Genomic DNA, 12,656 nt, shown 5'->3' with positions numbered 1-12,656 from the left:
TTGTTCGTCTGCATAGCTCATTATTATTACCTACCTGACATGGGCGGTTGTAGTGGTGCTTTCTTCGCTTAGAAGTCTGCTGCTGCTCTGTTTGCCACACCGTGGTTCTCAGGTGCAGCGCAGATGGTGTGATGGTTCAGCATTAACTGTTTAGAGTTTGTATATTCTTCCTATGCTTGTGGGTGTTCCTCCCACACTTCAACAATATACTATAATAAGTTTTCCAGCTGTTCCGTCTTCTCTTCCTCAACCCACCAGTGGTTACTGTTTTTTTTGTCTGGACTCGTTCTGGGTGCAGACAGTTGTATTCCCGGTAGTTTCAGGATCTGTTGCCCTGCTACCTGTTTGGTTACCCTCCTGCGGGGAGGGGAGTTCTACTTACCGGATGCTCCTGCTTCTGGATTCTCAACCTCGTGGTGATAACCTGCTGATTTCTCCAATTGGTTGGGGTTGTGCTCCTAGAAAATGTGGACTTTCTTCTAGGTCCTCCTCGACAGTTGGTTCTTGTCGTTGTTACGTTTTGTCAGAGTTTGGAACTTTGTTTAATTCCCTTCTGGTTTCATATTTTCTTCTGATTGATATGAGCGCTGCAGGTTGTTCAACTCTGTTGTAGTGGCCATTATTAGCCTCCCGGGTTGCTCATTTTTGTGATTCTTCTTTGGTAGGCTGCAGCTGCATTTTCACCGTCTCATTTTGTAATGTCTCATATTCATTGCAGGCTTTAACAAATTTTTGTTAGTGCTCTTGGTTGCTTCTACTTTTTCAGAAAAGGTTCCACAGGGTGTCCAGGGCAGGGCAGTATTTGCGTTTGTCAGTTTGAGATATGACTGTACAGGACATTCTTCATGCAGGTTAATGGTTGTTTTCTGGCCCCACTTTTCTTTTCATGGTCGCAGACGTCTGCAGGTCTCAGCGTCTTTGCTTTGGGACATCCCCACTGTTTATACTCCAGTGTCCCCTAGTGGATGAAGGAGAAAAGAGGATTTTGATACTTACCATTAAATCCATTTCTCCGATTCCATAGGGGACACTGGATACCCTCCCAGCGCTGTGCCTTGCTGCAGTGTTGGCGGTTCTTGCTGCAGCTTCATTGTCTGCGGTGTGTAGTTCGGTTGTCACTTGGATTGACTGTTCCCGGTCTTAGACCTTCTTGGTTGGCTCCTCCTCCTTGTTGTCTTTTCCTTCTTGTTGGCTATGCTCCCTGGCTCCACTCAGGCTTGGTTAATCTTAACTGAGTTTGGGTGGGGTACAGAGGGGGAGGAGCCAGCTACTCTTCTGAAGAAATTTAAAGTGCCAGGCTCCACTCTCACACCTATCTATACCCCACTGTTTATACTCCAGTTTCCCCTATGGAATTGGAGAAATGGATTTAATGGTAAGTACCAAAATCCTCTTTTTTTGGACTATTAGGTTGCTGCTATTTACATTGTTATTTGTTATATTTGATCTTTTTTTTTAACAGCTTTAGCACTAATTTCTAATGGTTCAACCTATAGCCTTGTGGTGATTTTTTTGTTTTGTGGCAACTTCATAATATGCCATCTGTTCCTTTTGGTTCTGTATCACATAATTATCTATTGAATACAATAAATTCTTTGTACAGTACACTGGATAAAACATCATATTTTTATCACAATTACCACTTTTGTATATTTGCAAAACAGTTATGACCACTGTTAATGTTTACTATTACATAAGCAACCCCTGTGATGATCAGGGGTTAATGTCAGTTATTATTTAATATGTTTTATTACATAATTTAAAATTTGAATTGTAAATATTTGCAGATAACCAATCTTTACATTTTCTGTTTTTAGAAAAAGTTGCCAGTGATATTGTCAAACAACAAGCCTATCATGCAGTATTTGAGGATAAAAAGTGTGCACAAAACACAAAAACAACAGTTACCAGCAACCAGAAGACAAAACTGCAGCCTCAAGAGACAAAAACAACAAATCAAGAAATTGGCCTAAGGGTTAAGGTTAAGGAAAGAAATGTTGTAAACCAAAAATACAAGAGTATTTTTTCAACGATGGATACTTCCTTAAACACAAGTGTCCAAAACTCACAGATTTACTTACATCCAGATATTTCTGCTAAGAAACCCAAACCAGATTGTGGCCGGAAGGGGACTACAAATGTAACAAAGTTCAAGAATTCCCGGGATGCAGCCAAGCAGAAAGATACAGAAAAAGAAATGGTAGTGTACTTAACTGTTGTGGTGGGAGCCATTTTAGTTCCAAATTGGCCATCTTTTGTGTACTTTTTTAAGAGGGATGCACTAAATCTGGGATTTGCTGAATCTTAAATATTTTTAGTAAGATTCAAATTTGTCCAAATCTCCAGAAACCTGTCTTTCCTGTGGCTTTAATTAGACACAGAATTATTAATTCAGGAACTTAAAATATGGTATCCGGTCCATAGATCTACAGTAAAAAGGTAGACAATGTCTAGATAGACACCAGATGTTAGACAGGCAATAGGTCGACAGGGACAATAGGTCGACACACTAAAGGTAGACATGTAAGAATGTTGACAGGTACAAATGGTCGACACGATCAAAAGGTGGACATGAAAATGGTCAACACATGATTTATTTATTTTTTTTGTTTGGTTAGGGTTAGGCACTAGAAGGGACGGTTAGGGTCAGGCACCTACCCCGACAGATAGGGTTAGGTACCAGGAGGGAGGGTTAGGCACCAAGGGGAGAGTTAGGGTGAAGATTAGGGTTAGAAAAACAACAACCATGTGTCGACCATTTTCATGTCGACCTTTTGACCCGGTCGATAATTTGTACCTGTCGACCTTCTTACATGCCTTCCTAGAGTGTGTCGACATATTGTCCTTGTCGCCATTTTTTCCCTGTCGACCTATTGCCTGTCTAACATCTGGTGTCTATCTAGACATTGTCTACCTTTTTACTGTAGATCTATCAATCCTTAACCTTAAAATATAATAAGTATGAATGACCGCCAGCCCTATGGCCGGCAATTCAAATCCCGACCTTCCTGCTTGATTTTAATATGTAAATAAGGCTTTGAAATATGGCAGACACTTGTAATCCTTACTAAATTTATCATGCTAGATAGATCTCTATATCATCTATGTAATTTACTTTGTCCATTAACTTAATTGAAAACACAGTAGTAAGTGTGTATGTTTTTTTAAGGGGGGGAATTAAGAGAGTTATCTGTTTATTGTCAGATTCTGGGACCACTGAGCTAGAATAGTTGCTGGAGTAATTTATACCCCTGTTCCACCAAAATTCCGGGTCTGACCCAGAGTTGGAACAGGGTTCCTATCAGGATCAGACCCGGAATTTAGCCGGTGCCGACTCGGGATATTCCCGAGTCGGCGCCGCTCACACCACAGTCGGGTCTGCATAGACTTTGACGGCGTGAAAGTGGACGCTTGGAGATGACGTCATCTCCAAGCGCCACTGAAGCCGGACCAATCGGCCGGCTTGCGGCGCACTGCAGGTCATCAAAACCCGGAGTGCGCCGTACACACAGCAGGGTTTCACGGGTTACTCCCGTTTTAAACCCTGCTATTTACCTGGGTTGGATTGCCGGGTCACAAGAACCCGGCGTTCCAACCATCATCCCTTTTACACCAAGGAGCTGCCCGGGTTAACCCTGCAATAACCCGGGTTTTAGCTCCGGTGTAAAAGGGGTATTAGTGAAGTGGTCACATGAGGATCCTCTACAATCAGTTCTACCTTAAGGATATATGAACAGAAAGGATAACAGATTAAATACTAGGTTGGGGAAATGGCATGCTTTGGTGTAATGCAGCAACAATAAATTAAACTTAGTTTACGGGAATACAGGTAATGCTCGTAAAGGTACTGTAATGTCTCAGACACACTGGAACCTGCTATCTGTAATAAGTACTGCAAACTTGTAACAGCAGATAGTAGCTAAACTGCACACTGATGTATGCAGACTGTGATAACAGATGATACAGCACATTAGTAAATAGTCTGTAGTAATATTGTAGAGTTGCAGGAAGAGAGACACAGAATGCTGGAAGCAAATAGAAGACTTGAAGTATACAGTTAGAACCAGATATCTCCGGAGTGCTGGAACATGGTGGAATAAATACAGAGAGTCAATACACATTAAGGAAATGCTCCCTCTTCAGGGAATGTTTGGTTTAGAATGCTGGAAGCATGCAGGCTGAGACAGGCTGACTAGCATGCTGGAATATACTGGTAAAGACTGCACACAGTAGAATACAGGTTGAGTCCACAGGCAGGAATGTGCAGGATTAGTACCTCACGCAGGATTATGCAGGCCGAGCAGAGAAGCACACTGATGTGAGTAGGAATGGCTGAGCAGCAGGCTGAATGATAATAGAGTGGAAAACTGCTCAGAACAGCAATGGTTAAATTGCACATGCTTGATGTGCACTTGGTAAGCTGAAGCTAAAACTACAGAGAAATAGGAGATGTATTCTGATGTAGCACGGGAGCTCAGAGCACAGTGAGGAATGCTAGAAGCCAGAGTAGGGCTGCCCATCGATGGAATCATCTGTGATTACCATTGATGGCACAAAATCATCTATGGTAAACCATTGATGGTGTGCAACCCCAATGGCTACTGTTTCTGGGGGTCATGGCAGGCAGCATGCCAATCAGCTTTGGGGGCACAGCTTAGCTGGCCGCCAAAAGATGAGGCTAAGCCCCGTGACGTTGGTAACAAGTCAAAAAAATCACTTCCCGGTCTGACATCGATGGCAGGGAAGCATTGGATCTATGCGACCATCAGTAGTTAAATATTGATGGTTCTTAACTATTGATGGTCAATGGCCATCCCTAAGCCAGAGGAGTCAGATTCACTAATGTGCACAATGGAGTGTGCACAGGGCAGACAGTAGTGAGTGACTGGAGATGGAGCACACTGCTGAGCCGGAATGCACAGGATTAATAGTGCACAATGAAAAGAACTATCAGTAGATGCAGCGGTCAGAGAGCAGAGCTTCTGACGCTGGAACCAGGAACAGGTTGAATACAATTTTCTGACACAGAAACTCCTTGAAGTCAAGTTGAACTGGCAATGTGCAAGTTATGGGTTTACAGGCACCTACCCCGATAGTTAGGGTTACAGTAAATGGTTGCACAGGTCATGTGGAAACAAATTCCTCACTGGTTGGCCAAATCCGAAGTCAGCTGGTCAAAGCAAGATGGCAGTGCCCATGCAGCATAGGCTTCAGGAGAAACTCCATTACTCAGAGTAAATGTTTGTCACAGCATGTGCAGCTTGGAAAAACTGACCACCAGGCAGCTGATGAACTGGCAGGGCCGGGTACGATGAGATGGTCTGGGGCCCGCTGTGTGACATTTATATTCTACTTATTTTGTGTTCAGAACGAGATATTTTCTTTCAAGATTTTTCCATGTAGTGTTTTGCACAGTTTTCATGTGTAAGTGTACATCTGACAAACTGGACAACATCTGCCATTAGTTTGTTGATCTAAACCTTAAATTTTTCATGTGTGTGGTCAGCATGACTATGCTAGAACAAGACGGAAATATGGTTTAGAAATGTCTGATGTAGCACAACACTGCTGATAACATAGCAGTTCATGTATTCATTTAGGTCAGTTACTTAGTAATTGCTTTTTATAGAATGATATAGTTATAACTAGTAATATATACATGTACAGAATATAGATATTAAATATTGAAAGTATGTTTTCCTGTTTTCTGCTGCACTGTTAAAAATGTGCCTCACACAGAGGACAGGTAATAGAAATGTTTTGGTTAGGTCTTTTAATATTAGCAAACTGTGCCCACACAGATCAATTGGATGTTAATTCAGATAACTTGCAAGATAACTGGTTTTGTGAGTGCTAGAACCAGGCCAACTGTTCATTAGCTTGTTACTAAACTCAGGAAATCCTGAGCAAGCTGCCTGGGGTAAATCTAATCTATACAGATGGGTCCACATACATCTAACCTCCTTGATCGTTAAACAGCCATTCTAGTCGCTCCATGTCGTGGCATGACCCAGTAGCGCCGAGTGTCTTTTCATATGTATTTTTACCTTCAAATGTGTCTTATCCTCACAACAATCTGAATAGATAGCACAAGCAGCTTCTGCTGATTAAAATGATATACAACACAACTATGTTCTCTGTACATCCACGGGTGTATCTGCATACTAAACACTACGTTACAGTGTTACAGCCGCTGACACTGTAACGTAGTGTTTAGTATGCAGATACACCCGCAGACGCACAGAGAACATAGGCATGTAATCAGCAGAAGCTGCTTGTGCCATCCGTTCGCATCGTGAATAAGATGCTCGAAAAGACGCTCGGTGCTACCAAGTCACACTAAGCTCCCGTGTTAAGTGTGGCGCGACTTGTAGCGCACAGAGGATAGATGTATGTGGGCACATCTGTATGTACATACAGTACAGTTGGAATAACTGACAGTAAGAAGAACCAACGGGACCTGCGTCAAATACAGCCTGTGTCTGCATTTGCAGATAATGGAATGAGGTTATCAGACTGTCTCCCAAACCCAGTTGGAGGCAATCAATGCCTATTTCCCTATAGATTGTAAGCTTGCGAGCAGGGCCTTCCAACCTATATACAGTATCTGTTTGTTATTACCCAGTTTTGTTCTATAAATGTTTCCAATTGTAAAGCACAACAGAATATGCTGCGCTATATAAGAAACTTAATAAATAATAAATAAATTACATTACCAGTGTATTCAGCCTGGCCACCAGGTGTAATTAGATATACAGTAGGCAGATCAAAGACAAATCATATTTCATATGGTTTATGATGTAAAATGTATATTTCAATTATAGCGGGAGCTTGTAAAATCCCATAAAAAATAGCTCAAATCATTTCGCAGGTTGGGTGCGATTTGGATATCCCTCAGACACTGTAGGTAGTTTTGGAGATATGAAGTATCTCCACAATCCCACTGCTGCTGCCAATTATGTCAGTGACCTCAGCAAGTATCCCTAGTGGGGTGCAGACTAACAATGGCCAGAGCGCCATAATTTTACATAATAGATATGTGTATATATATTTTTAAGAGAATTAAAACTTAAATAAAAGTATTTACAACTGATTTCCAAAGGAAAATAAAGTATTTTAAGAGGGAATTATTATCATGCTCAGACAGTTGTTATAGATTACAGTATTTCTAAATTTGCATAAACTGGATACCAGTATTTTGTAATGCTACATGAATACAAGGGCCTTACAGTATCCCTTTTTGTGACATTTTGGTCACTGAATGGTGCTGTTTTTATTGTTAGAGCAAGCAGGAATATTTCCTAACATTTTAAATAAAGAAATATAGTTAATGGGCCACCTCACAAACTTCCAGCCCAACTTTGCCCAAAAAACTTACACTTCAAATCTCCCCCTCCAGGCATCTTATTTTTTCAGTAACCAAACTTCCCAAACGATATGGATCACAATAATCAAAAATCCTACCGTTTGTGTCCTATTTGCTATTGGTCAATTAAAGTCAAATGTAAATGTGGGATTTAAGCTTAACCCTTTAATCAGAAACTATTCCTAAGCAGGTTTTAATTGAAAGGTTGGAAATCAGTTCTGAAGGAATCCCTTGCATTATCTTGGATGGCTCATTGTGCCCACCCCTCTTCAGGTGTGTCCCCTTCCTCTGTGTGCCTGTCAGGAACTTGTAGCCACAGCTAAAAAATGCCCTGTAGATGACAGAATGTCAGATTTACTTTTGGAGGGAAATAATTAGGAATTGATACCAAGATTGTATCGCATAGCAAAAATATATTGTGGACTCGTGCCCTATCCAATTCTGGTTTGATACAGCTGTCCTACTGTAGGTACGCAGAGTCTAAGGAGTCCTCTGTTTTTTACCAAGAACTGACGAAAGGCAGGATGATCTGAATATAAGCAGACAGTAACTTGAGAAGATGGTGAAGCACTTAAACTGTAACATAGGAGCTTTTGCTGAAACTGTATGCAATTGTAAAGATGCTTTGGGTTATATGATTCAGTGAGTTGAAGTGACACTCTGCAGGGTCAGTGTAATGCAGCAAACCGAAGAGACACTACAGGAACAGTATAATGCTAAACACTGAAGAGACACTACAGGGACAGTGTAATGCAGCAGACTGGAGATTTCAAGGAAGTATGGCAGGAACAATTGTAGAGTCCAGTAGAACTACCAGGAGCCTACAGCAGCAATCCACTGAGGGAGAGCTGAAAATCGGATAACTAGGAATTCTTCTGGAGTAGTTTAAATAGACAGATGAATGCTGTGATAAAATTGGTCAGCGGCGCTCAGGTTTTTCCTAAATCCTAAAATGGGATTGACTGACTGTTGGACGTAGCGAATCCAAGATGGCGGCGCCCATGGTGTGCTGCCCCATATAACGCTGTGGTAGCTTTTTCTGCCTGGCTCTGGTGAGAGGTGGATGTAGCCCAGAGAACGCTGCAGAAACTTGAAGGGGAACAAATCAGCACATGGACAGTCAGTCTGACAGTTCATGACAGATTGGTTAGCTTGTGTTGGTGTCCTGAAAAAATTGCATGGTTTAGGACCATCGCCAGATAGCCATCTGTATACAGTATGGTTTTAGTAGTCATTTTCATTTACTTAAGTTTGCCTCATCCTTGTAGCAAAATACATTATCACTCCGGGAATTTGTGGGAGATTCCAGAATTTAAGAGAGAGGTTTCGGGAAAAGTGGATGACTCCCGTATTCTGGCGATTCTCATTTGAAGTGGCCAGAGCAGGAAACATAATTATGCAATTCACTATAAATAGCGTAATCGCAGCCCCACAGCAAGCGTTGTAATGCTGTTAAGCACTACAAATAAATAAATATTGCAGGGGATGTAGCCAAAACCGTGTGATTCGCCGTACCACGCTCCACCCCATCCACCTGGATCTCCCTGTTTATGGCCAGTATGGTATGAATGTGTGGTCATCAGTATCGAAGCTAAGTTCTGATCTTTTTTTTAGTACACCACCTACCTCCTCAATAGTGAAAAGTAGGAGCTCATCCTACCAATATTTGGAATATGGTTGATTCTGAACCCATGATGGACTCTTTCAAGGTAGCCTTTACACACACAAATTAGCATTATATCCTATGTTAGACTATCATTAAGTAGTGCATACACAGAATTTTAACTATATAACCATATACTGTAGCTAAAATGAACAGACTCATATTACATATACTGCACACTAGTTTCAAAGAAAATATTAACTAAGTATGAGCCCTATACCAAATCTCAAAAAATAATAAAAATGCTCAAAAACAAAAATATCACGGAATATCCGATACAGTAACATTAAAAACAATCCACTGTTAGAAGGCATAAAGTATTTATTTGGAAATTCCACATTAATCTCAATAATTCATTGTTACACACATTTCCTCAATATAGCTTTTACCTGCCACAAATGTGTTGCAACAGTCTGGGAATATATTTAGAAACTTTTCTCAGGCTACATTATTGTCTCAAGTAAAGCAATCATTAAATGTATAAGGGCCTACCCCTTTAATTAAACAACAAATCGAGGACTGTCATTATAATAAAGCAACGTGGTCTACTGAATTACCTAATATTACTTGCACCAATTTGTTTTAATATAAAATAGGGGAAAAATGTCATCCAACATACCTAATGAAAATAAACAGCTGAAAGTAGACAATCAGCATCATCATACTTATACAGCTTTTTACATGTCAAAACAAAAGCCATCACGTGGAAGTGCTTGAATCTCAAGAAGAATGCATTCACCAAGTAACAATCCAAAACAAAAATACAGCACCATGCATGCGTGCACATCAGACTGGCTGGGATGTATTAACAAATGGTATTAACATATAAACCCTAATTATGTTGATGGAAGGCAGTAATAAAAAGACTGTCCAAATAGTGCTACTATCACGTGTAGTGAAAATAGAAAGTGCAAGTTCTGCATAATGATTACATCCAATCTAGCATTTCTCATATAAATACAGAAACCCATGTAGGAATACATGATATTTACATGTTGATTAGGTTATAACTATTTTGAATTTTGCTTTTCACAGGATGAAAAGGCCAAAGGTATTCCAGATGCAGCGCGGTCACTAATTAGTAAAATAGGAAGCAAGTACTCTAAAGAGGCTTTAAAGAGAAAGCAAGAAGATACGTCAGTGAGGTACAATAACATAATGTGTGTTTCTCTAATTTTATTGTTTTGATTTCTATTTATTTCCTAAGGGGAATTGTACTGTGTATGAACACTAGAGGCAGTTTGTATAGCAGAATTTTATTAATTTATTGTTCTCAAGGTTTTATAAATTAAAGGATTAATCCACCTTTTGTGGACTGTTTTAATACAAACTTTATTAGCAACGCAAAAAGGCAATACAACAAATGTCAGTGCAAAAGTAGAGAGTCAGTTACAGTGTCCACATCTGGTCATGATTTAGCATTTAATACAAACAGCATAACAAACTGAAATGATCTTATCTTTCCTTTCCTTTTTTTTTTCTTTTGATGTTTTTTTTCAAATTGCACGAATGGGGAAAAATTCAGAGCAGGCCTCTGAGTACAGATATTCATATTTTCTCAAACTAGTATTAAGACCCCTATGTGCATCATCACTTCAGATATCGTTACTGCTGTATAGTAAGTTAATTGTCTGACTATATATATTTTATATTCTGGTCATAATTTCCATATATGTCGAGTTGTTACCATAATATCTATTTGTACTTAACACAAATCATCTAAGTCTTTTGTATGTAACTATTATAAAATTTCAATAAAAAGATTTAACAAAAAAAAACTGAAATGAAACACAAGGTGTAACGTAGAATATGATCATGGAGGATGGAGAGAAGTGGGATAGTTTTATTCGCCTCTGCTGCCTGTCTTCAGACATATCTGTCCATCGGCTGTGCAGCACAGCCAATGCGATATTTTGGTGAACGCCGACGTTCACCGACATATCGCAGGTACACACTGTCCGACGGGCGCAGATACATTGGCTGGTCAATTGATAGGCCAATGTATCTGTCAGTGTGTATCCAGCTTGAGTCTCCAAGACTGACATGCTTTCTCCTGGAAGCATGAGTGAACTGATAGGCTTCCAAAGGGCATGATCCAGGCTCCCAGGTTGACATAAACCTAAGAGAAGGAGGGAATGCAGGAGTCCCCCACAAGTAGACCATACATTGTGGATACAGCATTGAAAGAGTCTTAGAGAGAAGTACAGGTGATCTCAAACTACATTAAGACACTGCCAAGGGAGTTGGTACGATTCAGCTTCCGAAGGTACAGTTGTGTTTTTACTGGCGATAGGTCCAATGGTCCCTGTCTGGCAAAGAGAAGGCAAAACCCATTAGAGGGAAAAATAACCTAACTACAAGCGAGTAGGTTCCAGACCAATTACAAATGACCTATAACTGTCAACTGTAAACAACCTGGATACTTGCACGTGTATAATATGTTGTGCTTGAATCAGGGCTTCCTCCTGTCCAAAACAAAGTCTTGAACTGAATCTTGTACTTCCAGGAGAAAACAGTAGGTATATATAGGGAAGGTCTGTAGGAGGTAAAATAGCTTAGGTCGGTTTGTCATTTTAATAACATTAATCTTACCCAATAGTTCTTTCTGTCTTCAGGCCAGGAGGTCAGCAGAGATTTCCTTAAGTTTGGGGGGGATTAGCATTAAAGAGGAGATCCACAAACTAGGTGAAATAGGTGCCTAACTATTTAAAATATGATAAATGTCACTGGAAGTCAAAGGCATTTTGTAGGGCACAAGCATTTATGTTTAGGGCGATACATTTCGAATAATTTATTTTTAAAGTAGTGAAGGTCTCTGAAAGTGACTCAGGCACCAGCTTAGGGAGAGAAATGAAAGGTTTGGACACAGTGACCAGTAAATAATCAGCGAAGTTGGTATATTTGTATTTAAAATTTCTTACCTGCACCTCTGAGATATTAGGACTCTGCTGGATTGCCTGGGCTTTAGCCTCTGTGCAGAAAATAAATGTCTAAGAGAATGCCATTCACCCTGATCCCTGCGCACTGTTTATCGTAGAGGCATAGAAATTTTGAGACGAAAGAAGGACCCAAACCCAAGTGAACCAGCACCCAATGCACAAATTGCCTGTTAAATCAATTAAAGGTTTTTTTGTCAAAAATAGACAGTAATACCATGGACGCATTTGTGCAGGTTGCATCTTGTCCCAAGCTTCCCTGACAGGAACAAATCCTACCTAGGTCAGTATAGATTAAGTCAGTAAGTAACAGATTTAGATGAGTGGCCAACAGGGAGATGGATCTGTAGCTAGCATACAGGGATGGGTCCTTACTCTCCTTAGGGATAATGGAAACATGTGCCTCAATAGCTTGGGAAGAAAAGATATGAGTGTCCAAAAGTGCATTTAGGGTCTGGTATGAAACCTGTTAGTGAACCCACAAGAAACACCTCAGCGCTAATGAGCCAGTGATTCAAATACCAGTGCAGCAGTGTTAAAAGAGGTGATTGCCAACCTCACAAGCATAAACAATAGAAGAGAAAGACATTGCGCTCTGTTATTTATGTTGGGACATAAGAACAACACCTCAATGTATTAAAAGAATTTAATGCTTAAATTATAATAATAATAATAATAAAAAACAGACACA

General features: G+C 40.2%; 1 protein-coding gene across 1 annotated transcript in view; it reads left to right on the top strand.

Annotated features, from left to right (window-relative positions):
• The window catches only part of SYCP2 (synaptonemal complex protein 2), a 457,471-nt gene that overhangs the window by 250,766 nt on the left and 194,049 nt on the right, over positions 1-12,656 (top strand). Inside the window, exons 23-24 of the mRNA XM_088482789.1 lie at positions 1,818-2,200; positions 10,065-10,189. Coding sequence (XP_088338915.1) covers positions 1,818-2,200; positions 10,065-10,189 — 508 coding nt within the window. The remainder of the gene's footprint in view (positions 1-1,817; positions 2,201-10,064; positions 10,190-12,656) is intronic.

The sequence above is a fragment of the Taudactylus pleione genome, unplaced genomic scaffold, assembly GCF_031769625.1.
Source record: "Taudactylus pleione unplaced genomic scaffold, aTauple2 ptg000018l, whole genome shotgun sequence".
NCBI classification, from domain to species: Eukaryota; Metazoa; Chordata; class Amphibia; order Anura; family Myobatrachidae; genus Taudactylus; species Taudactylus pleione.
This window is presented reverse-complemented; position numbering and strand designations above follow the sequence as displayed.